The sequence below is a fragment of the Cupressus sempervirens genome, chromosome 6 (genome assembly GCF_028749045.1).
Source record: "Cupressus sempervirens isolate cs-2001-9-10 chromosome 6, ASM2874904v1, whole genome shotgun sequence".
Lineage (NCBI taxonomy): Eukaryota > Viridiplantae > Streptophyta > Pinopsida > Cupressales > Cupressaceae > Cupressus > Cupressus sempervirens.
In genome coordinates this window covers 125,777,371-125,803,047 of record NC_143123.1, presented here as the reverse complement: position 1 = coordinate 125,803,047, position 25,677 = coordinate 125,777,371, and the positions used below count along the sequence as shown (strand labels likewise).

Below are 25,677 nucleotides of genomic sequence, written 5' to 3'. Positions count from 1 at the left end.
GAAGCGAAAAAAATCATTAAATGTTGCTGAAATATTCCAAGCGACGTATGGAATTGGAATGGGGGCATTAGTCTGTAAGCATTAATAAACCTCGGAGAATAATTGATCACCCTGTTAGCCCTCCAATTATAGTTTGTGGGGAGAGGAAATATTGAGAACGCCCTTTTTTAAGTGTGATTAAATCAGCTCTAATGCTTTTGTACTTTTGACAAAACATCTTGAACAGCCTTTAATCTCATGCCAAACAGTTCTAGAACAGAACCTTTCATGTCTGACATTAACGAACTCTACTGCTGGTTCAAAAACAATCATTTTCCTACAATAATTGGGTGTGTACAATTTAACAATTTCAAATGCTAGCATTGTATATCCATGCACAGACTATAAAGCAATGCGGAAAAAAAGCTTAAATATACATATAGCATATTTCATGCAAAATCTGGGTTCAATGCCCAGGTCTTAATACATATGAACTTGCTAAATGGGTTGTGAAACACTTTCACCATCCCAAAAGCTATTATAAATTTCTTGCCCATCTGACACTTTACATTTGATTATATACAAATGCTACATCAACAATATACAAGTTTTCCATATGATACACTCAGAGATGAGTTGGGAACAAACTCTGGTGGAATCATTTCCATTTTTCACATCAAAAATCAGAATCTTCAAAATTGTGCATCTCGTAATACAAGGACAGATATTATGGAAAAAATATTAGTGATCTCATTCAAAAAAATTGTGAACTGCTTAGAGTGGACAGCATAGAGCATCTATTTATGACTCTGATGAGTTGAACAATTTGCGTGCAAGGAGAAGGGTATGATCTGCTGTATTAGTTCTCTGCAAACGGCCCCGGGATAGATTTTCACTAGATACCCTAGAACCACTTATAGAAAGCGAGACTCCATTGGTTTGCAGCTGATCTTGGAGCCATTCAACAACCCGCATCCACTCCACCTGCTTACCAAGTAATAGTAAACGTGTATCTGGAGATTGAGCAACTAGCTTTACAACAAACTTGATCAGTGTGTAGCGCTTTTGTGAGCTCATTCTTTCCTGTAAGATCCCAGAAAATTACAATAAATATTTGTGATGCAACTATCAATTATTCAAAGGAAGACTAATGAAGCTCAACATACTTGGGTTGTAAGTAAGTCCATGATTCCAAGAGGGAAATTCTCAAAGCCAAGAAGAGTTATCTCTTGCCTTGACTGCACAATACCACAGGCACAAAACAGCCACATGTAAAGAAAATGAATAAGTTGACTAAAAAATACAAGAGACAAAATGCAAGATCATAAAGAATGAACAGAAACGGTACCAGTTGCAATGAATCATTCAGGAGGAGCAATTCCATCAGCAGATCCAAGAGATCAGTTATTTCATTATCTAAAGACCTGTGCACAAGTTCCATTATATCCTGCAGCAAACACTGCAATCATAGATATTCAAGTCAAACCTAGAACTGAGGAGTATAAAATAAGAACCTTGAATATAAAAAAATATCAAATACTTGCCACACTGAAAGCCTGGTTCTGCCAGCTACAAAATTTCAGTAGTTTGATGGCTTCCTCTCGGTCTGCACAAGTGTCAATCTGAAATTTTCGCCAATATTACATAAGAATGATTCTTGCTATGCATTTTGTATTCATCATCAATTGATCAACAACAAAAAACCTGATTAACAATAATATTGTTTATTACACTTAGGAATAAATCATTATCGCACCAGAATATTAGTATACACACGATGCTTAAATATTGCCTCTTCCGCATCCTTGGGTAACGGAAACGTTTGTCCTGGGAGTTGCAGTGGATTTGGAAGAACCATCCTCTGTTCAGCATCATCTGCAAAAGGTATTCTTTCATTTATTTCTATAAACAGAGACTACATACACAACTGGCTGTCTAGTATAACCAAGCAACAAAAGCATTAAATAGAATATTTTGCATAGCCACTTACTGTTCAACCCTGATGTATCACAACTTCGCAACAGCAATGATACAATTGAATGTAAACATGAAATGTCTGACTTTGCAACCTGAAGATTCACTTTTGTAGTGAAACCAATCTGAAAACAAAATGTTTTTGGATAAGCCATTAAAACAATTTAACCCAATATGCCACCCCTATAAAACACAATAAAACAAAATTACCAGACGACTAAAAATCATTTTTTGCAACAGATGCTTGCGCTGATCCGGCCCAAGTCTAGCATACTCCATTATGACTTCAAAATACTGTATCAAAAGAGAACAATTGTGATACAAACTACTCTTAGCATGATCTAAAAAACCTTCAATGTACACATTAAATAATACTTCAGAGACTATGCACAGAAAAACAGTTTAATTATAATTAAACAAAAAAAAATTAAGGAATAAAACAATATTTTCATAGTAAAATATGTCCCCGGAGTAATCAACATATAGGTAAGTATACAAACAAAAACATGAATTTTGCGACTATGAGATTGTGGAAGAAAGGTCACTTAGTAAAATGGATAGTTACAAAGACCAATAATTCACCTCTTCCATTAAAATTCGGGAGATTAAGTCTTCATCTAACAACCAAGAAGTCTCCTTTGAGATCAAACTCAAAATGGGATAACAGAATCGAAATAGCATCTACCAGGAACTAAGGTTATCCTACAGGTGTTTACAGAGCCATGGTATTCAAAATAATAGAGAAGAACATTTACACAACACTACTGTGACTAATCAATTCTACACTCAAAGATAGTCCAAAGAAGGCACCAGATAATTACTAAGTTACCATATTCGCTCACCTATAGGCAAATTCGGAAGTCGATTCGCTATAAATTCAAATTCAATTCGAAGTCGTGTCAAATTTGCTGTTTGACTGGTAAAGTCACTATACATTCAGCAAAGGGGACCCTGGTCGAATTTAGGACTGTTTTAAACGAATTTGCTTTTATGCAGTTTTACCCAGGGAGACTTTTGGTGAAGTTGAAAGACTGTAAGACGAATTTATGCAGGAATTGATTAATTTTATTGTCTTTTTTGTTTGCACGCCAAGTTTTTAACATTTCCGGCTTCTGCTTCGCATTTTCTCGACTCGGTTTCTGTTTTGCATTTTCTCTGTTTGCACGACATCATTACTCCTCTCCAGCATTGTTCCTCTACTCTTCCTTGTTTCTCCAGCATCCTTCATTAACGCTGCTAGAGGTCATATATATATGGTAATGAATTCTGGACCATCTGTCTCTTTGTCGAAGTCCTCACAGTGAGTGTGACACAGGCTGGCAACTATATGTATACTATACAATACCCCTCTCTGGCCCATCCTCCCCTTGCCACCATCCCCTGGCCGTCCCCCCACTGTCCCGAAAATGAGGCCCATTTTCCCCGCGTCCCGGAAACTCACCCCGGCGTCCCACCATCCCAAAGTACCCCTATACTGGTGTAACACTGGTTTTGAGGCATGATTCATTTTTCAGATGTTTATTTATGATAAGTTTCAGTTTCCTTTGGTGTTGTCCAATGTGAATTCTTAATTCCATATTTAGCATCAACGTGTGAGATCAGCTGTCACTGGACCAACGAGTTCCAGATTTTCAATTTGCATTTATATTGTCTTGAAAGGATAATATCTTTGTTGAGTTTTTATATGTTCATGATTTTTGCAAGTAGCTGTTTTCAATATGTTTTGTTTATATTATTGGCCATTAGTTGATAAATCAAACAGAGAAGCAATCTCAAGTTATTCATGGTACTATTAGCTGCTACAGGTTGAGCCTTGAGAGGAGTGTTTCGAACTAAATCATTATTATATATAAGTGGTGTTTTTGCTAAATTACTTCCAAATTAGCATAGTGCTGTATGAACATATTTGCTAAAACATATATATATATTTTACGGATGACCCAAAACTAATCCAAACTCAGCCCAAAAACAATATGATCGAATTTCGAACCCGAATGTCAAACCCACATACAAACCACAATCCGAACCGGCAAGCAACTTAGAATAATTACATAATTCATTGAAGGATATTTAGATGGGCATTTGAAGATGTTCAAATTGTGCAATTTGCCTCAAGTCTTTGAAGTTTCTCAAAATTCCACTAATTGACACATGGAGAGCAGATGTCAATTCAGGACATCATCAGAATAATTACAAGTTTCTGTTCAGGATTAGTTTTACTGAATTATAAGATCAAACTCTGGTCACTTATGAACCCATTTCTTTATTATACTCTTCAATTTCTTAAATGCTTGCTGATGATAAGTTGTTGCATCTAAATCAATGAGAATGCAATGGATAGTCCAATGTATAGGTTCATGATGAAGCTCAGAAGCTGTTGGGGGATAATTTACAAGACTAACATTGAAAATAATCCTTGCAGCCAAATATCTCTTGTTCACAGGACACATGGAACTTAAAGAAACTATACCTAGCTGCAATAAGTAAAAAGGTATAAAGGTTGACTACACCTTCCTATATATATATATATATAAAAGAAGGCATGAGCTATGAGCTTTCAGTGATGCAATTTCAACAAGTAGTTGTCAGAATTCAGAATATGGTGAAAGCATCTGTTGCAAATACACTTGAAGCATTCGAATCTGTCATTTATGGAGTATCCATACTGTTCGAGCAATAGCAAGAAAATATGTTAAATAAGATAACTATTAAATAAAATGATCAAAACTACACTGAGTGAGATCCACATCACAAATGCCACATCTGCAGTAAATAAAAAGAGAACAGCATTTCTTGCAGCAATATAAAGAAATATTATGACTAAGAACATAAGGAATCCATATGAAACAATATTATTTTCAAGACTAATTGTTTAAGAACGAAAGTGTCTAAAGATCCGCACAGCTTAGTCATTAAAAATTTCGAATAAAAAATAATAAAACAGACATGTCTCTTCATTTTGAAAGACATGCTTCTTCGAAATAGAAGATATAAAATAGATATAGTCAATTCTCAAAATGTAAGATGAGAGGAGTGGATGATAACAAAATATAAGAAGTGTACATGAGCAGATTGACTATATATATATATATATTGTTAAATTGCCTCAAAATACAATCATAAAGCAAAATCTATCCTGGAGCAGTTTACAGATTCTCATAGTATATGCTTGAGGTGCTCAAGTTCACAGGTACTTTAAAGCATATTTAATTCTCTATCTTTACAATGGATAGAAACTACAGAAGATTCTTAAAGAAGCTCGTAAGCTGTTCCAGAATCATCTGCAAGATGCAAATTGAAAAAACTTCTTGTACTCTACGTCATAAAATATATGCAGCTTACAGAAACTACTGCACCTCATTAGTATCCACAAGCTAAAGATGTAATGGCAGGCAGCACTGTCTAAGATACTCCTACTTTAACTAGGAACTAAGTTACTCATTCTGGTTCTGATAAATAAATCAAGTTCAGGTTTGCAGGTTCAGCAAAATAACATTGGAGTTACAAGGTGTTATAAAAGAATGGCAATATGGCATATCACTTGGAGTTACCAATGTCAACAAAAACTTATCCAATATTCCATGTGTCATGCTTGAAGAAGGTTACTGGGATAAAGAGTTGTAGTACAGACCAAGATACCAAAGCTTGATCAGGAAAAAAGAAGTGTTTTGGATCCTAAGAGAATTCTTCAAACATACACCAAGACAACATAGACAAGGGGAGGCAGCAGCATGATACACTATAAGCTTAGGGTTCTGAGTAGATGCTGACTATATTTATTCCTAATTAAGTTATATAATCATTATTATGATCTTTACATAGGTGGATAGTGTTTACAAAATGGTCAGCAAACCCCCTCGGGATTTGTGACGAAGGACTCAACGCCTCCTGTGGATTATATAAGTCTACTGGTATTGGGCATTGATAGGTCCATCTTTTGGTACAATAGCAACCACACTTGTAACGAGTGTTATCAGAGCTAGGTCACGAGTTTGAATCCCCTCAAGTAATGCTGAGGGGAAGATTGTTGGCAAAATGGTCAGAACTACCCTCGAAATCGTGATAGAGAACTAACCGCGTCCTGTGGATTCTACAAGTCTAGTGGTTGTATCGAGCATTGATAGACAAACCATTTGGTGAAACAATAACCACACATGTAACAATTAAGTCATCCTGGGCTTACAATTTAAGTATCTACAGCAGCCTAAGTGGCAATCATAGCATAATTAGGTATATATGGGATGCAATGATCTATTCATTATAATTATTTAGTGATTATGTTCTCATTGGAGATACTTGGAGATTCACCACCTCAAAGTGGCTTCTTATTCTCTATTAATATCAAGTACTTGAAACGTATTTTATACCATATTCCTCTTCTATAAGTTACTTCAGCGTGTTGCCCCACTAAGAATACAACTACTTATATACATTAACAAACATATAAGTCATCCTAGGGCTTACAATTTAAGTATCTACGGCAGCCTAAGTGGCAATGACAGCATAATTAGGTATATATGGGATGCAATGATCTATTCATTATAATTATTTAGTGATTATGTTCTCATTGGAGATACTTGGAGATTTCACCACCTCAAAGTGGCTTCTTATTCTCTATTTATATCAAGTACTTGATATGTATTTTATACCATATTCCTCTTCTATAAGTTATTTCAGCATGTTGCCCCACTAAGAATACAACTACTTATATACATTAACAAACTTAAAACATGCATTTCACACAATACATGCATGGGAACTATTGACTCAACCATGCCCCCTTCTATAAATATTCATTGTCAACCTCTACTCTACTTCCAGAAACAGCCTAGAGATAAAGTAACACAACATTCATTTCACAAATTTGCTATTGAAGAGCACACAGAAAATTCTTAGATGGGAGCTAAATTAGTTATATTTTAGAACTTTTATATTCATAAAACCACATTAAATAGAGATAGGAAAGAGAGAGCGAACATCAACAAGGAGGACACCAAATTTCATATGGAAAACCCTTTCAAATAAAAAACCACAGGAAACCAATAACTTTGCAAACATTAACGATGAGAACACCAAATTTCACATGGAAAACACATTTGAGGGAAAAAAACACAAGAGACCAATGGCTTTCATTAAAACAAATAAGACACAAACCCTCCTTGAAGCACCAACTCAAATGCATTTCAACTTGGTAAAACTTTTCATAACACACTCAACACTTCAATCAAAATACAAAAATTACCTATGTTACCCAGAAACGCATTTCCACCTCTGAGACACGGCTTTCGGAAACGGGGACAAAGGGACGGCAGGTAATGTTTCCAAGCCGTCCCAACCTAGATAGGAAAATCAGAAACGCGTCCCCGAAACACAGGAAATGATCAACGAGTTTTGGAAACTTGTTGACTATCCCGGGGACTGCATTTTTGTTTCCTAGAGGTTTCCGAGACTTCTAAAAAAGTTTCCGATTTTTACCACAAAAATTAAATAAGCCACTTGTGGACCCCACAACTTCAAATATATTAAAAAATAAACTTTTAATGTTTTTTATATAGACATAGGTTTGTTAATATAATAATAACTCAATGTTTTCATTTCCTATCTTAATGTTTTATTATATATAATCATAACCTTGCATCCATTATTATATGTAATCATAACCTTGCGTCCATTAATAATAATAATAATTGTATAATTCTGTTGTTACATGATCCATTATCCCCACGGATATCATACAGATCTCTTTATCTTTGCTGGTTTAATTTATATTACAGATCTAGTGTAATTTAAAAGTTTAATTGTTTAAGTCTTAACTTTCAATGTTTTCATTTTGTTGAAAGTTGATGTTTTTCATTGTCTCATTTGATTCATTTCATGACTTACTAATGGTATTGTAAGTACTTAGATGATGATTGAAAGTGATTATTTGAATTTTCTTAGATAATTGAAAATGACGCTATTTAGAATTTTGATTTTCTATGACGACTCAATTAGATGCTGATTGCCATGCCCTATGATCATTGATGAATCAATATTTGATGAATGGAATTGATAATTTTTAACTATGTTGCTGTGATGAACGTAGAATTGATCAATATTTTTGAAAATTCATATATATATATATATATATATATAGCCGTCCCCTGCCGTCCCCTATTCCTACAAAAAAAAACCGTCCCAAAAACCCGTTTCCCTGTTCCCCCGTCCCCTCGTCCCGAAAACTTGGGGTAACATAGAAAATTACACACATCTCGTTGAAACCCATTATACAAATCCCATTGAGACCCGTTCTCGACTTTTTATCAGCAGCAAGTAGAAAAAGACAACCACAATATGTCCAACACCAAAATGACTATAGCAATTAACAGCATCAAAATAATCTTGAAAAGTTTAACATGCATCATACATGCTCCTCTTCATAAAATCCTATGTTCCCCAAGTTTCCGGGACGGGGACAGCAGGGGACAGTGGGATGGGTTTCTGGGATGGCAAAAAATTTTGCCGATTTGGGGGACAAGAGGAGACAACAAAATGGGGACGGCTATATAACAATAGTGAAAATTAAAATATAAAGAGAAATTTAAAATATTCATATGAAAATTTGGATGAAGCATGTACTTATACATAAGGTAAACTTAAAATATAAGAATCAGCAGAATTCACATGCCAAATTTGTGTTACTTTGAGAGTTCAAAGTCTAATTTCTTCTAGAAGTTAAAGTCAAAGTCCCCTAGGTGTCCTCAAGTCTCTGAGACATTTCCGAGACAGGGATGGTTGAAAATATACGGGGGACATGTCCCCGGGTAACACTGATAAACTCTAAACAAGGAAGTAACAAGTGAGGTATCTATAGTTGCTTTAGAATTCAAAAAAACATTCTTTAATGTTGACAGTACATAGAAATCATCTGGAATAATCACCCGACCCACAGCCAATGGAAAATTTGAAACTGACACTCAAAAGGATAACAAATTAATAAATTAATGAATCACCACAAATCAAAGTCTAAAGTTGTTAAGAGTATACAGACACCCGCGACCATTGTACACCAAAAATAATACCATAATGAGCTCCCAAGAATCAAAGTATGAAACTGTCAGAGTATACAAACACCTGCAAGAGACAAGGATGCACCAAGGATGGGAGGACACCGTTCTGGCATCTCCAGCACCACCAATCAATCAATGTTCTAGCGGAGATGCGGGGATGTCCCGATGTCCCCTAAGGAGACTAGGAGATGTCTCGACATGGGGATGAGAACAAATCCCCTGACCCATACAAGGGACGGTTGGGTGTCCCTTGTCCAACAATTAAAAAAAAAACATTTTATAATATTCTATTGGGCATATTGAATATCATATCATGTTGCTCAATGTAATCATCTTTATGATCGGAATCGGATCGGAATCAGCAAGGCTGAGCCGAATCTGAATTGAATCGGCCACGAATCGGCAAATTAAAAAAACCCTTGAAATTTAGTAACTTATTTCATTAACCCTTTATCACAGATTTGATTCACCGATTCACAAAAAATCGTTTGGCTTGAATTGAATCGCCAAATCGCATGAATCGACGTGATTCTTGGAACTATGATTCATATAATAGAAGTTAGAACTCTTCCATTTGCTCATTCTAGTATTTAGAACTTTAATATTTATTGTTCAATGTTCAATGCAATGTTCAAGTATTTAAATTTTAGTACATTAGTATTTTACATCTTTAACTAGCATATTATGTACCACATGTAGAGTGTATAGTATACACACAGACACACACACCTCTTCTGTCCAACACTACAATCACCAAATTGAGGCCCCTCTGTCCCCCCTGCAACTCACTCTAATATCAATTGAGGAGCACACATAAAATGCTGAGAGGGAGTGGCGAATCAGTATTTTAGAACTTTTAAACACATGAAACCACATAAAATAGAGACAGAAAACAGAAAGCAGACATCAACAAGGAAATCACCAAATTTCAAGTGGAAACCCCTTTCAAGTACCAATAGCTTTCACTAAACAAATAGTCAACAACTCAGATTACATAAGTGAGCACCAACCCATAGAAACCACCAACCCTCCTTGAGGCACCAACTTCCATTCATGATACAAAAGTTACAAACATCCCATGAATTAGTTCTTGACTTCTGCTTTGCAGCAAGTTGAAAAGACAACCAAAATACATCCCACACCAAAATGAAGACAGTGATTAACAGCAGAAAAATAATCTTGAAAAGCTAACACATAGCTAAAATAATTCTGGACAAGGAATGGTGCAGATATCTATTAATTGTTTCAAATTTCAAGCATCATCAGAATCAGTAAAAGAAACTTTCTGAAAATTGATACTCAAAAGGAAAGCTTGAATTCATTGATCATGGTATTCACTATTCTTAAGCATAATCAATAATAAATCAGCTCCTACTGCATTAGACAGTGACCAGAATTTAAAGGTGGATTAACAAGCCAATGTTTAACGTGCAGCTAGAAAAATTCCATGCAATTTCACTCAATTATACAGAAAAGGAATAGAATACCACATACCTTGTGAAGATTACACTCTAGCATTGCTCCATCTTTAAGAAATGCAAGCAGAACATCAACCAATTCATCTATATGAAAAACATCTACCAATGACACACAGAAATCTGAATAATGTGGATCCTGGAGAAATTTGACAGCACATCGTAATGCTTGTACTAGAAGAGAAACAAACACCTGTCGCAAATAGAATTTATCATTTTTATTAGGAAGATATTTCCAAACCATAAGGCTGATAAAAGATAAATGAAGTCATAGACATTAACAAATTGATTGCTATACCAAACAGAGAACTATATAAAAATGTGGAGTAACCTGTTTGATCTCCTCAATGGGACACTTCAAAAGGTACTCAAATAGCCAATTTTGTTGCTTTACCATAGTATAAATATAACTTTTAGAGGCAACAGGACTGCATTCAAACATCTTAAACAAGAGAGCCTGCAGATGCATAAATAAATGTCGATTAATATCAAGGCAAGCCATGGGGATAAACTACTAAGCAACTATAGAATAAGGTAAGCTCAGAAGCTTACCACTGAAATATAAACATAGTGAGAAATTATTAATTCTGTTGGAATGACATTCCAAAATTTAATTTACCTCAAGTCAAGAAAACACCATTACACAACATCCATGGGCTGTGAAAATCTAATGTCTTTACCTTCCAATGGTTTAGATCATCCCGCAGATTCTGATGGGTGTGCATATATACAGTGAATAAAAATTTTGTGGCCAAAATTGTATTTAACTTAGCAACTTCATCTCGAATAGAATCTGTCATAAGAACTGATCTTGTGCCATGCTGTCCATTCACCAGCTGCTTTGTACAATTCCTATTTATTTAGAAGAAAATATCAGTACAAATTTGAATAATAGCAAATACCTGGCATAAATAAAGTAAACTGAAAATCCTTAGGAATGTCTACCTTCTAAAATTATAAATACAGCATACTGTCATTAACAGGTATTCTAACCGAGTTGAAAATCAAATCAGTTATGGCTGGATATTCCAAGTTAAAACATCATTGATGACAAAGCCTGCCAATTGTTTCAACATGATTACCAGGAAACACAGTATCACTTTTATAGGGAATAAAAACCAAGGCCTGTCAGAAAGATTTCTAGACTTATATAGGGGGCATATGATACAAATCCTTTGATCTATCAGCCATGATACATGTTTGTATTGAGTTCCGAAAGTTCTTCCAAGATTACAACGGGGAATGTCATGGCTATTATTGAACTGTTATGGCACCGAATTAGGCTCCACAACAGATGGAGAAAACCAACCACATATTTGAATTGTTGGAAATCCTTCATCTAGTTTCACTACAATATATCTACTAACAAAACCTGGAAAAGGCCAAATGACCTAATTATTCAAAACTCAACTTCAGTATGACATTGTCACTTATTGTACTATTGTCATTCTGACAAGTACATTTTTTGCTATCATCCAGAGTACAACTTTCCTTTCAGAGTTTGGAGTGAAAATCATCCGGTTCACCCAGCCAACTTGTGCCATGACAGCACCCAAATTCTTCATCAAATTCATATATAAAAAGAGCAAACTCCAAATGACAGCGTTAAATATGATTGCTCTCGTTTCACTAGTATAGAAGCCAAGTACAGAAAAGGACAGATTAATGCAGGCCATATTCTAATTCGAGTCAAGCCAATTTAGATAAGTTGATAATAGCAAACCTGACAAGGATCATGTTCAAAGGCATTTGAGTGCTACAGCAATCAAAAATGTAGTGTATAATTAAGGAATCAAGCATCAAGGAAATACTTCTGTAATCATTGTAATTCTTCTATTAGGTGCAATCAGTAAATGGTTTGACCATTTTGACTAGACAAGTTTGTATGTATTCAAGAGGATAAATTATAGCCAATGCAATTAAAGATTACAATAAGAAAAGACCAAAAAAATTGACATATACATAAGCTTAGGTGTGTGGATGAGAAGTAGAACTATGAGCCTCTTGCAATGTTCTTTGATAATAACTTTTCTTGACTGTAAACATATTGAGGTTTCATAACTAGCACCAGAGCCACAACATAAGGAATTGGCATACCACAAATATCCATAGAGAACTTGCCTCAATCTCAACTTCAATAAAAATAAACTCCAGATTGCTTTCCTCGACTGCAAACATATTGGGGTTTCATAACTACCACCAGATCCACAAAATAAGGTATTGGGATAAACATCCACAGAGGACTAGCCTAAGTTTTCTCTTCTTTTCTTCTCATATCACGTTGCCTCTGCCAGTGACCTTGTACAACCTCTGCGGTTTATTGATTAGGCTTTCCTACCCTTTCTTTGGAAGCAACAAAAAAAATGGAACTTCACAACCACGAAATAAAGAACCAAAGCTACCTTAGCTAAGTACTGCCTTCATAAACATGACTGCTGCCTTTAACTTAATCACTATCTTTAAACATAATCAATGCCCTTAAATATAATAGCTCCAAGAAATTAAACATTGTTCCTCTAGCAATTAATTGCTGCTCCTTTAAGTATATTGGTCACTACTTTTGACAACTTGCTGCCTTAAATATCTATATGCAATTGCTGCCTTAAAATTTAAATATCTATATGCAATTGCTGCCTTTTAATGCCTGAATATTATCTTAACACAAGCATTTGAAAGTCTTCTATCTCCCACAGTTTGTTTTTGGCTTCCCATAGCTATACATTTCTTTTATTCTGTCTTGATGATGGTGGTAACATTATTAATGACTTTTCTTAACTGTTATACAATATTCTGTTCTTTATCCTGTCCAAATTTGTCAGTAATTCTCTCGAAAATGTACCTCATATTAGGATTTCTCACTTCACACAAGTTTTCTCACATTCAACATCAATAAAAACTTCAAATAATACATACTAATGTATGTGATGTGCGCGCCCACACACAGCCATTATATTTTAAAAAAATTAGTCTTACTCTATCATATACCATTGAAAACTAAAATCCTAAGATAGTTTGCTAAGATGTCAATCTAAACCTGCCTAGAACCTATTCTAATCTAGGCCTTAAGCTATGGATTATAATTTATATGAGACTTGACTTATATCAAAATTTGAACCTAACTTTTGTTCAAAGGTGGTGGCAAGGCCAGCTAGTTACCAAACCCTATGTGGATAGGCGTGGCAATAAACAAAGATTTAAAGAGCTACCGAGGACTGCCACTTTGCATGGGCAAAGGAAAAAGCATTACTTTGGTATGTGTTCCCTTGATCTCTCACTCTCTAGATGAGAAAATATTCTAGATATTGATTTATTTTTCAAACATATGTTGTTGAAGCAAAGCTCTGCAGATTCATCGCCTAGAGCAGCTATTAAGTTATATTATTTTATTACCTACAATCATATGTTGATTGGCAAGTGAATATGTTACTCCATTTCTTGATTAAATGTTATTTATGCTTGGAGCTCCCATATCATAGGGGTTTTGCCAGTTGAGAGTCAAGATATTTACTTTTTGTTGATTGAGTAATTTGCATTTGCTTTCAAGGGCATAAAGGGAAATAGATTGTCAGAAGATTTTGTTCAATGAAAAGATAAGGGGCATGCATTGGTTAGTTGTTGGAGGAGACAATCAAAGTTTCACACAGGTTGAAAGAAAGTTGGCTCCCTTGTTACTAAAAAAAAAGAAAAAGTGTGTGCATCAATTACATACACCAACCACAGAGACAGTCGGCTATGCAAGTGGTAGCTACAATTTTTGGTCAAAAACATTTTTTTATTGATTTAAAGTAATGGAATGCGTGTTTATTTTAAACCATTTAAATATTGTTTTTAAAAATGTTTTTTTGGAAAATAAAACTAGTTGGAAAAATTAGCTAGGAAAACCTTAATAAACTTGTTCAGTCTTTGTGTTCATGAAAAAGAGTAAATGTTGGGTATAATTGTCCTGAAGGCTTTATTTCTTATCTTGTGGGCCTTGTATGAGCACAATGTAATTAGATGGGGACTATTGGCATTTCTTTAAGGGTTGGACAACCACATGTTTTAATGTTGAATTTACTGACCTGGTAGGGTCAAATGTGTTGCTGTTCCAGAACTTTGAGATGCTCATTCTCAGTCTGCAAGCCTAATCTATGTTGGATGTGTTATAAAAAATTATTGTCAAATATGCAGGTACCCAGAGTGAACTGGACTAGTACCGGGTTCTGGGACAAGCAAACCCAGTGAGATAGTATTAAGCAATCATGAAAGCTTAAACCGTTCTTGATGACAGTCATTCTCATGCAATCAAATGAAAGTAAAAGTTGATTCTTTTAATATCTAGTATTGATATCTATAATAAACTGTCTAAAAGACATTGAGAGATAACTCTTGATGCTTATTGATTTTTAGATTGATATTTCATACATACAATTTTAATAGATTATTTAGTCATGTCAAATATATAGCTATTTCATAGCCCAAACAAATCATTTCAATAGTTTTATCGAGTATTTTTGAATAATTTATATAAAACCAAAACATATTATTTATTGAACAAGAGGATTATAAACTACATAAATAGATAATAAATGACACAATGATAGTTTTATTTTCGAACTAACTTATGGCAAACTAGAGAAATCCGAGCAAGTAATGGCAAAATTTATTTACGGATTTATCTTCTTTTACTCAAGGAAGGCAAACGCATGATCTGATGTATTATGAAAGTTTTCCTTTTTTTTTTTAAATGTGTTCAAGTAAGATAAACAGCATATAACAACTTCTAGCTATGATGATAAAGCTCAACTTACCTTTTATCTATCACGTCAATATTGGTTTCAACAAGTCTCAAAAGAAACTGAAAATAGTCCTTATCCAATAGATGCATCTCATGTACAAACCTGCCAAAGAGGAAAATTAGAACTAGGCATGTCCACATCCTCAAAGTAATAAAACAGTAAGCATCAAAAAAATGGGCTTACTTCAAATTTTCCCTCCAAACACAATAATGAATTGATGGCGGCATCTCTATATAGGTACTCCTAAAAAATAACAAACCCTCAATAAGTGGTTCACATTGAAAGAAATAAATATGAGTGATCCAACATCCCAGGCAACAATTTTTCTGCCAAACTAAAGTATAAAAAAGAATATATCTAAAAGAAGCTTGTACTTTTCTAGGGGTCCCATTTGTTGCATCTCTTTCATTAATGCATCTCCATCACCATCTTGTACAGCAAAAAGAAATTAAAATTTATCAGTATAATCACCATCTAAAATAACCCATTTCAAGCTGATAACATTATCAACACCCTTGGCATAAAAAGTTTATACCGGATGTAATGCTCCCTGCAGGAGAATCTAAGGCAGCCTGCAACCCACACAACCTCCTATTAAATTTTGGGCAATATATTAAGAAATTTGTGGTGAACTCAAAAACTACCTTGATCATCACCTGTTTTATTGTTTATATAACCAAAAGAATTATTCATTTTCACCTGTAGATAAAAGTGTGTGTGTCTGGGTGAGTGTGGAGAGAGAGAGAGAGAGAACACTCTACCTCAGATCGACTTCGTTCATACAGAAGCATATAAGCACTGTTAGGTTTATCATATTCCTGCACATAATACAAATAGCATGACAGTCAAGAGTGAAGAAAATGAATAGAAAGTACAAAAAATTAAGACAAAAAGCTGAAATATCCTGTATTATCTTACTTGCGGAGCATTTGTTTTGAGGAAGTTATCATAAACATCCATGGTATACTTTCCTCCAAAACAATCCCTTTCTAAATTTTTTAGATCATATGGTTGTACTTGCTTATCATCAAATGACATCCACCTACGGAAAAGTAATAATGTCAGAATAAACTACAAATATCCGCAAAACTGGATAATCATATTAAGAGCAAGTTAGAAATTTTTATCGCCCATAACAGTTGCATTGTCCCAGCAAACCAGTGAAATTCATCAACAGTCCAACTTGAGATGTCTAACAAAAGAATTCCCAAGAGCTCTAATACTTGAGTAATCAAAGGCCTGAACTATTTGGGAAACAGAAAAATCAGTTTTTTAAGTAGAAAACAACGATATCCAAGAAACTTATCAGGAGACATAGTTTCAGGGACCTTAAAGCACAAGAGTTGGCTATTGCTACAAAGTACAGGAATAAGAGCGTTATTCAAAGGCATGACATTGAGGATGTACAACTTCAGAGCAAAAAAGACACTTAAGGACTCCCAACATTTGTCATAAGGGTGGATACCCCATTCAAGAATGCATTGCAATGAAGAAATTTTGAGAATCACTTGTCACTAAAAATACTCCACAAAATAATACATAAATTCCAGCAGCCATACTGTGAGCTGTGTATGTGGATAAACACTCATAATCAATTAAGTTCTTGCCTGAATCCGTTGATTTTGTTAGGGTTATGAAACTAGACGAAATGGACATTCTTTAGAATATTCATGTGAGGTCACTATTTACGAAGGTGCCAATCAAGGAAGTTGTCAGTGTGGTCAGATTATGCAAAGATTGAGAGACAGCGTTATGGATAAATTTTGTCTATGATTTTTTTTCATTTCCTGAAAGAGTATATATCTTATATTTAAAGTTGTAAAAGGAAGTCCAAAGGTCATGGGTGGTATTTGTAAGCTCTAAAATGGCCAAAAAACTATAAAAATGATTGTAACGTCTAACCAAAGCATAATGGAAGGAGGTGGTAACATTTGAAGCAAATTTAGAGTGATTCTTGCTATTTCGATTGGATTTTTAGTTCTCTTGTTGTTTTCGGGCTTTGTACATCCATGTAAAGCCAGAAAATGATGTATTACCGATATAGTAGAGTAGAAATATGAATAATCCTTCCAGTTCTTTTGGTTTGAGTTTATTTCATGCAGATTTAAGAATGTTATAAGAATTCTATGGATTACAGTTTTTTTTAGATTTTCAATTTACAGACATATTGAAGCAATATGCATGAATATTTAATTGCTTTTTCAAGGGATAAAACTTATATTTTTAGAAAGATAAATGAATCTTCTTTCCAATGAAATTTATTTGGTACATTTTTGTTAAGTTTTAAGGTGTGGCAACTGCCTCTCTCCTCTCTCCAATAGCAATAACATTTTTATGGAGTCTGTTGAAGACATGTCATCAATTCCTTCTCATTGAAATCCATGCAGTGGAAGATAGATATTATTATTGCCTCTCTCCTCTCTCCAATAGCAATAACATTTTTATGGAGTCTGTTGAAGACATGTCCTCAATTCCTTCACATTGAAATCCATGCAGTGGAAGAGAGATTATTACCGCACCTTTGTCAGCAACATGAGAAAATTGAATTAGAGAGCTCACATGCTCATTTGAGCATCAATGTTGAAAGCACAAAGTTGACCTAGGAAGGATTCCTTTGCGAGTAAACTTAGAGGAAAGGGACACACGGGCAATATCTTCAAACCAACTCATATAATCATTCAACATAACAAAATTTAGAGGAAAGGGTCACACACTGGGCAATATCTTCAAACCAACTCATATAATCATTCAACATAACAAACCCAGCTTCTTAAAATTCTTCCCACTGTATATTTCAGGATCTGTGATGATGAACATCTGGGCCAAGTGATTGTTTGAGTCAAATAAATTAGGTGGAATAGCTGGAAAAGGAAGTGAATCCACGATGTTAATCAAGAATGATGAAATGTCAACAACTTAAGAAAGATTAATCAACTAAAACTCACATAGCATTTCTTCCTTGTATTCAGGGCATATCCAAGAAGCTCTTGAAGGCCCTAAGGCACCCCAACATCAAGATAACCTTTCTTCCTTGGAATACTCTAAAATCTTTTGAGGACCAACTATAGTTAAGACTGAAAAGAGGTTTCTATATATTTAGCGCTTGTAATGGGCACCATAGATTTGTGAAAAGAAAAAAGTTCCATTAAGCCAAGACAGATATCAAATCAGCATCACCTGAGCATTCCTTCAATACCAAGAACCACATGTGCATTAAAGGTAGCATTTGAGAATCAATACTGACTAAGCTTAAGAGAGTAGAGATTTGTAAGAGCGCGCAAACAAATATAAGGGCTTAAAGTTTGGATTTTAGCCATTCCTGGAGAGCAGCCAACCAATCTCGGACAATTATAACCTAACCTACCATCGTTCCTCCCTGGACACCCCAGACTTGCAGAAGTTCGAACTGGTTCGAAATTCAGGTCCAGTTCACAGTCTGGTTTGGGCAGGGTTCCAATTTTTGCCTGCTGGTTTGATCTGGTTCGAACCAGGCAAACAAGGCGAACAAAATCGAACCAAGCTTGAATCCAGTTCAAACCATATGCTTTCTGGGCCCTGCAGATGGCAATAAAGTGCTTTTTATGAAAAATTTAATAAGTTTTTGGCATCCAAAACCATAAAAGATTGTTATAAATGCTTTTGGTGACCTCTCATTGTCATTTTTTGTGGCCTCTCATTGTCATTGTCATTTTTTTAAGAATGTGATTCTAATACCATTGTTGCTGCTGCTGATCCCATTGGCCTTACCTCACTATTGCTGAGACAACTAATGCCAGAGAAGAAGAAGATGAATATGAAGAAGCAGATGAAGATTGAAGAACTTAGAATATTAATAGATTTTTATTCCATTAGTTGAACAATGAATGTGAAACAACGATACTCGAACTTGATGCTATGATTTATTTTAAATGTTTTCAATCTTAGATGTTGAACTATAAGATGGTATGATTACAAGCTTATGGTGTTGTTTAAATGTGTTTATGCTACTATGCTACATTCTAATTTATAACTGTCATTATTTGCCCAAACTATTAAAAAAATATAATGCTTTCTATATATTAAATTTTTTCAGCGCTGTATTTTCTTTCATCAAAGCAACTGCACAGAAAGCCTGTCATAAGAAATAAAATAAAATAAATGTTGACTAACGTTTACAGTACTTAAGTTCTACTAAATTACTAACATAAGGTTATATCATCTAAAGTTCTGAAGACAAGCATTTTTTGATTGATGCAGTGTTTAGGACTTTATAATATATGAAATGAACAAGTGAAAATTCAGAGATTTGCTATAAAAATTGTCAGGGAAGAGGGTCTTGACTGTAGAAAGAATACTTGGATGAAACCAAATAAAAAGTGGTTGAACAAATGGAACATCAAGTTGCATTTGTGTTCTAATAACAAAAAAGAAATAAAAAAGTCTGGCATGGAGAAGTTTCAGGTTGCCATGTAAACTAATCACTTTGGTCAGAAAAAGGCTTACTACATCCAAGAGTTTAACCCAACTTGAGAACATGGAGAGCAGATATTTAGGGGCAGGTATTAAAGGGGGTGAAAGACTGTTAGTGACGTAATTAACATCATCTTAGGTGCGAGACAGGTAGATGGAAGAGGCCGAAAGAGGTAAGGGAGGTGATAAATTGCATGTTCTGCAGAACAGGTGCAGTGTAGACAGAATGGCTGACAGCATACAGAATTTATTTGGTGAGGATAAGATCAACCAAACTGCTAACTTTCTAGTCAAGATTCATAACAGGAGGTTAGAGATAGAGAGGCATATGGAGATTATCCAAGGCTGTGAGCTTTTTATCCCTCAGACTGCTCAGTGTTGTGAATGCCTTTAAAATCATTCATTCATATATACAAAGTATTAGCTACAAAACAGACAGCCAATTATAACATATCTTATGCGGCCCATTAAAATAGTCAATCGCTTATAGAGCTAACTAGACCACAAAAAACTAATTTCAAACAGGTAAGACTGCAAAAAATGAGGCAATATGTCAATTACCACTTGGCATTGGCCACATACCCTCCAGTTCCTGCTTTACGACCATTGAGAAGACCATCTCCAGGGCGTTCCTTTATATATGAGTAGTAATGTCCGGCAAATGCAGTTCCACTATGAACAACAACACCAACAAGATCATACTGATAATATGAATCTGATCTTAAATCACTAAGGTCTCCTTGACTGCCTTCATTAACAGTTGAGCGTTCAGAATTGCCAATCCCCTGACTCTGAGACTCTCGTAATGCAAGACCTTCAACAGTGTATGGTTTCATATCCAAGTGAATGGGAAACTCGAATCTGTCCTTTAACTTCAATTGTTGCATGGTCTCATAATCAAAGTCAAAACGCTTTAAGTGGATTACTAATGTATTTGGCAAGGACTTTACACATGTCCGCTTTAACGCATCAAACTTCTTATTACATTTCTCACAGAGGTATGCATCCTCACCCTCAAGTAAATCACCCTGGACAAATGATTCAAGTGACTCAAGCAAGTTCTTCTTATTCTTTACATCCACACTAATTCCTGCAAATGCTTCTTCTTTCTCACTTTTATGAGGACATCCACGACAGATGATCTGTCCCAAGCAAAGATCAAGATTTCATCAAATTTGTCAAATATTACATATTTAATCTCTAGTAAATTTAAGAGTGAGTTGAAATCAAACATTGTGTAGACAATTTAAACAACATTTTTGCAATATAAACTTAGCGATTCAGCTATCTAATGAACACTACTAAAAACTAATAAAAACACCAGTTTAAGCAATAAAACACCTGCTGTGCAAATATGCCACCAAAGATTTTTGCCAATGTTGCCTCTGGATGATATGTTTTAAGTGTCTCATCAATGGCATCATAAAGGCGGTTGAAGAACTCAAATGCATCTTGATGTTCCCGTATATTTATAGGCATGCCATCAGGGTTGCGAAAAGCACCCCAGAAACCTTGAGGAGTGTAATGGTCCAGACTACTGCCCAGTAGTGCACCAAACATAGCTTGTATTTGAAAGAGAACAGAATTTTTTTTCTCTGCATCAGCACATTCAATACAACCTAAAACAGTCTTACGAACTTCAGGTTGCATGAAAAGCTGCTGAAATACAGAGTTCATGTAGCATGTTGCACCCCCATTTTTAAGCCCAACATAACCTCCCACTGTCTTCTGACCATAAGATGACGGTTGCTCCCAATCAACTAATTCATCAGTGAAATGTATTTTGATCAGCAGCTCAATAAGCTCCTGGAGGCTCTCTGTACAATGAGTTGCCAAACAAATTAATAAATCGAATGCCTTATCGCGGCTTCCTCGAGTACCGCACTTTGATTGCAATACTCTGTCATTATCCCCAGATGTTCCTAAAATTCCAAAGTGAACTCCAGTTGGTCTGTTATTGCCATTTGTTGCCTCATCATGCCATAGAAATGTAGACTCTGGAAATAGGAAAGTGCTGACAAGCTGGCATCAATTTCCAATAAAATATTAATATCAAAAAAATAATGCCAGCGAACCACAGTGACGTAATGAACAATTAAATTACCTTATGAACTAAACTTTGGCCATAAGGACCCTTTGAAGATCCAATTATGCGGAAATCCAATATTTCTACAAGAACCCTGATCAAAATCAAGTGCCCCTCCATCACCTGAAAAGAAGATTTATGTCAGAATGCAATGTCCCAAATGCTAAATTTAAAAAAAAATAATAATAAAGCCTGCAAAAGAGTGCTTAGTATAAAAAATAATAGCACAAGGAACAGTAACCTATAGCTGATATTTGAAACGGACAATTAAAAGCCACAATATTAATGGATATTGCAATAAAAGAACAGAAAAATCCTCTCAAATGAAAATTACTAAAGTTTTGATTGCGATGAATAAGAGGCATACTTTCTCGTCTTCATCAACGGCTGCAGGGGCTGTCTCAAGCCAAAGCAGTTCCTCTTTAAGTTGATTTTGAGCAAGATTATGCTCTTCTGGGTCCTCAATTCCGTAAAAAAGCTGCCCAAGAAGCTCCCAAAACTGAATGTATCACAAGTAATACAATTGTAAAATAAGGATGATTATAGATTGATATCAGAGCGGAAATATAATAACAATTTCTAGTTAGAAAGAACTAAAAATTAACATGATGGACTACAGAGCTAAGTACGAAAACTTAATTCCCTAATCTACCTGTGCTACTGTTTATTCAAGTTTCTACAACATGGATTGTAGAAGCTTGAGTTTTCTAAGAAATGGTATAATTTTGAAACAATGTATAAATTTTAAACCAAATGAAAAAAGTCTACAACACTTACATGCAAGCAACTTCTTTTATGATTGCTTGCTTCATCCTTTGCATCTATCAAAGCATCCAATATATTTCGCCGCAAAGGTCGTTTCTTATCTCCTGAATGACATTGAAAAGCACTGCAAAATTGCAAACAAGAAACATTTAATTATAAATTACAAACATACATGCAGGGAAAATACATGTACTTTGCCTAATAAATTCAAGATAACATAGATATTGTGTGAGTTAATACAGTTAACATACACAGTGAGCTTAATCACATTCACAAAATTAAAGGTTATCCATTATATGTCTTATTGAAGTATTTTTTAGAATGCAACATCGCTGTTTCTGAACAGTGCTAGCATTCTGCCCTGTGACTCATTTGCTATATGCCTATATCTCACAGCTGTAAACCTACTAGTCTACAATCACTTACCAAATGGCAAAGGCTCTACTACAGATTACCAAAGTTGTACTTGCATGTGTACAGTATTTGTTGGATATATACCTAACATGGATACCAGATAAATATGACACTCAAATTCAACATTACGTCCCTGTCACCTATGCATTTAAAGTCATCTCTCCACCTTTGAATTAATGGAGTCTAGACAACTCCTCTATATTGTTCCTTGCATATAGGATTTAGAAAATACACAATGATTAATTTGTACAAAGCGATATCAAGTTAATGAACTACCTACTACTGGCTACTTTCATCTTAACTAAATCAATTCATATATGCATTGTTGAAGTTGGAAAGCCCAGATTGTCAGTGTGAAAATGAAATATTCATAAAATGTACTCTAGACTCGTAAAAAAATTGTCAGTTATTTTCCTAAAATTGACTTGAACTAAATGAGCCAACTTTCTTTCTTAAGGAATTCATTTTGTTAATCCAGTTACAGTATATTATACTCTGAAAATTGAACTAAATCACTTCTTTGCAAATGTGTTTCAGAATTTCTAAAGATGCCTTGATTTTACATTTTTACTGGTAAAATGGTGGGGAACAATTGGGTTCCAGGCACTGTAAAAAAGGATCAAGTACATCCTTTGACAGTAGAGAGGCTCTAAAGGTTTGACAAAATAAAACGCATGAAGCAAGTCTATACAACACGCTAAGAATTTGATAGAAGATAATAAGCAAGAGAACCTTTCCTAATCTAAACCACAATTGGGATGTGCCCTAGGTTGACATAGCATATATTTAAACTTTTTCCTGTTTGATTAAAAAAATTAAAGCAAATTTAAATTTAGCTTTATCATTAAAATTTTTAATGCTAATTGAGAAATGCTAGATTGATTTAACAGTCCTCTCCCTTACCAAGAATTCGTTCAGAGTCAACAAGGGGATAAATTCCTATTCTTTACATGTCATTTACAAGTACATCTGATACATTCGAGATTACTCAATAAAACATAGCTCAACAATAAGAACCAGAGAGTCAACCCATTGGGTAAAAAAAACACAAGCATGTCTATGTTATCAGTTGGAGGAAAGAATGATCACTCACCCCAGTTTCAAGAAAAGCATAGCTGCTCGATATCGAAGATACTCATCTAAAGGATATAACAGCATGCCCTGTTAAGCAAGAAATGATTTATAATAACTAGCAACAAAACAGGAATCATGACAATAGAAAGCAGGAATCATTTAACTGGCCCACAAGACAATAGAAAGCGGGAATCATTTAATAATGTAATTGAGAAGAGATAGATACCACAATGAATGACTTTGTATCTGGACTTGTAAAAAATGAACTTCTTAGATTCTCATCCCTCAACAACAATGCCACCTGCACAAAACATGAGCAGAAGCATGTGATTTACTTTAAGCAAGCAGTTCTGTAATCCTTCAGGTCAAGTTAGACATCTATACCACTAACTTTTCATGAGCAACTTTTATCAACAAAGGATTTTTCAAAATGGAAACGCCAATATTAACTAAAAGACTTAAATGAGGTTGAGCTATCATATAGGATAACATGAGGTTTAAAAACTGTCAGATGAAATGGACAAAGGGAGTAATAACAAAAACTTAAAAATAGAACACCAATAGCGATGAAATAATTACCAATAGGTAGTGCTGATAAAGTTTTAATTATAATTTTAGTTCAAAAGAAACCAAGATTAAAATGGAAAATTTTACACCAATCCATTCCTTTTGTTATAATATATAAAAAATCATGACTCGATATATTTCAAAATCCAGTATATTTGTGTGATTCGATATTTCTGTTGGCAGTGGGACAGCATCCCTCACGTGATTCGTGACAAAGTTTAACAGACTCATGAGCCTTCTATAAGTCTAGTGCTTGTATTGGACATTGACGATTCGATCTTTTGGTGCAATGGCAACCACTATTTCTAACAAGTGGTATCAAAGCTTGATCACAGGGTCAAATCTTGCAGGCTGCAATGAGTAACGCTGAGAGGGAGATTAATGGCAGCAGATCAGCATGCCTCACGTGATTTGTGACATGGTTTAGCAGCCTCTTATGTCTTTTATAAGTCTAGTGGTTGTATCGGGCATGACAGGTCGATCTTTTGGTGCAACAGCAACCAATACTTCTAACAATTTCACACCAACGGAAAATTTCAAAACTCAAAACTGTCCACTATTATTGGTGTGTAACATTCCAATTTTGAATTCGACATTGCTTCAATCTGATTCGTAACACCACCTGATATTCCTAATTTAGGATAACAATAGTCTGAAAAAATATTTTTACCTTTGTTCCATGTCTTCATAACAGCAATTGGAGAAAATTGTTTTGAGGAAATGTAGAACTAGGTATTCAATATAGGAAATGTAGAGTACTCAGAAGCAACTCATAAATTCATTATTCATTAACACGAGGTTACATTTGCAATGCACGACTTATTCCTTTGCTTGCAAAGAAAGTACATATATAATGTCCCAGGGGGTGCAAGGCAAACCATCGCACCCGTGCAACTGCCTCGGTTATGCTAAACTGCCTGACTACCAAGTTTCCCGGCAACAATCATGAAAGTGTGGTGCATCATTCAGAATTGCAAAATCACATTTCATTAAAAAGCCATATCAGATAACACTATAATTAAAAAATTCAAAAGTCAACATACAAATTAATAGAATTTGATTGCTAT

At 34.8% G+C, this 25,677-nt stretch overlaps 1 protein-coding gene across 3 annotated transcripts in view; it reads right to left on the bottom strand.

Moving 5' to 3' along the window:
* Positions 1-392: 392 nt before the first annotated feature.
* The window catches only part of LOC149551546 (uncharacterized), a 69,400-nt gene continuing 44,115 nt past the window's right edge, over positions 393-25,677 (bottom strand). For 2 of the 3 annotated variants that reach the window (XM_089787034.1, XM_089787035.1), the window contains exons 26-48: positions 24,270-24,344; positions 24,063-24,130; positions 22,568-22,679; positions 22,158-22,289; positions 21,809-21,913; positions 21,046-21,726; positions 20,266-20,846; positions 16,174-16,297; positions 16,017-16,073; positions 15,791-15,827; positions 15,630-15,684; positions 15,439-15,498; positions 15,268-15,357; positions 11,158-11,329; positions 10,809-10,934; positions 10,497-10,670; positions 2,164-2,247; positions 1,970-2,078; positions 1,736-1,854; positions 1,524-1,601; positions 1,328-1,438; positions 1,146-1,217; positions 393-1,062 (exon numbers count right to left, since the gene is read on the bottom strand). In XM_089787034.1, coding sequence (XP_089643160.1) covers positions 781-1,062; positions 1,146-1,217; positions 1,328-1,438; positions 1,524-1,601; positions 1,736-1,854; positions 1,970-2,078; positions 2,164-2,247; positions 10,497-10,670; positions 10,809-10,934; positions 11,158-11,329; positions 15,268-15,357; positions 15,439-15,498; positions 15,630-15,684; positions 15,791-15,827; positions 16,017-16,073; positions 16,174-16,297; positions 20,266-20,846; positions 21,046-21,726; positions 21,809-21,913; positions 22,158-22,289; positions 22,568-22,679; positions 24,063-24,130; positions 24,270-24,344 — 3,504 coding nt within the window. In that variant the 3' untranslated portion in view covers positions 393-780. The remainder of the gene's footprint in view (positions 1,063-1,145; positions 1,218-1,327; positions 1,439-1,523; positions 1,602-1,735; positions 1,855-1,969; positions 2,079-2,163; positions 2,248-10,496; positions 10,671-10,808; positions 10,935-11,157; positions 11,330-15,267; positions 15,358-15,438; positions 15,499-15,629; positions 15,685-15,790; positions 15,828-16,016; positions 16,074-16,173; positions 16,298-20,265; positions 20,847-21,045; positions 21,727-21,808; positions 21,914-22,157; positions 22,290-22,567; positions 22,680-24,062; positions 24,131-24,269; positions 24,345-25,677) is intronic. The other variant, XM_089787036.1, reaches the window with a different exon arrangement.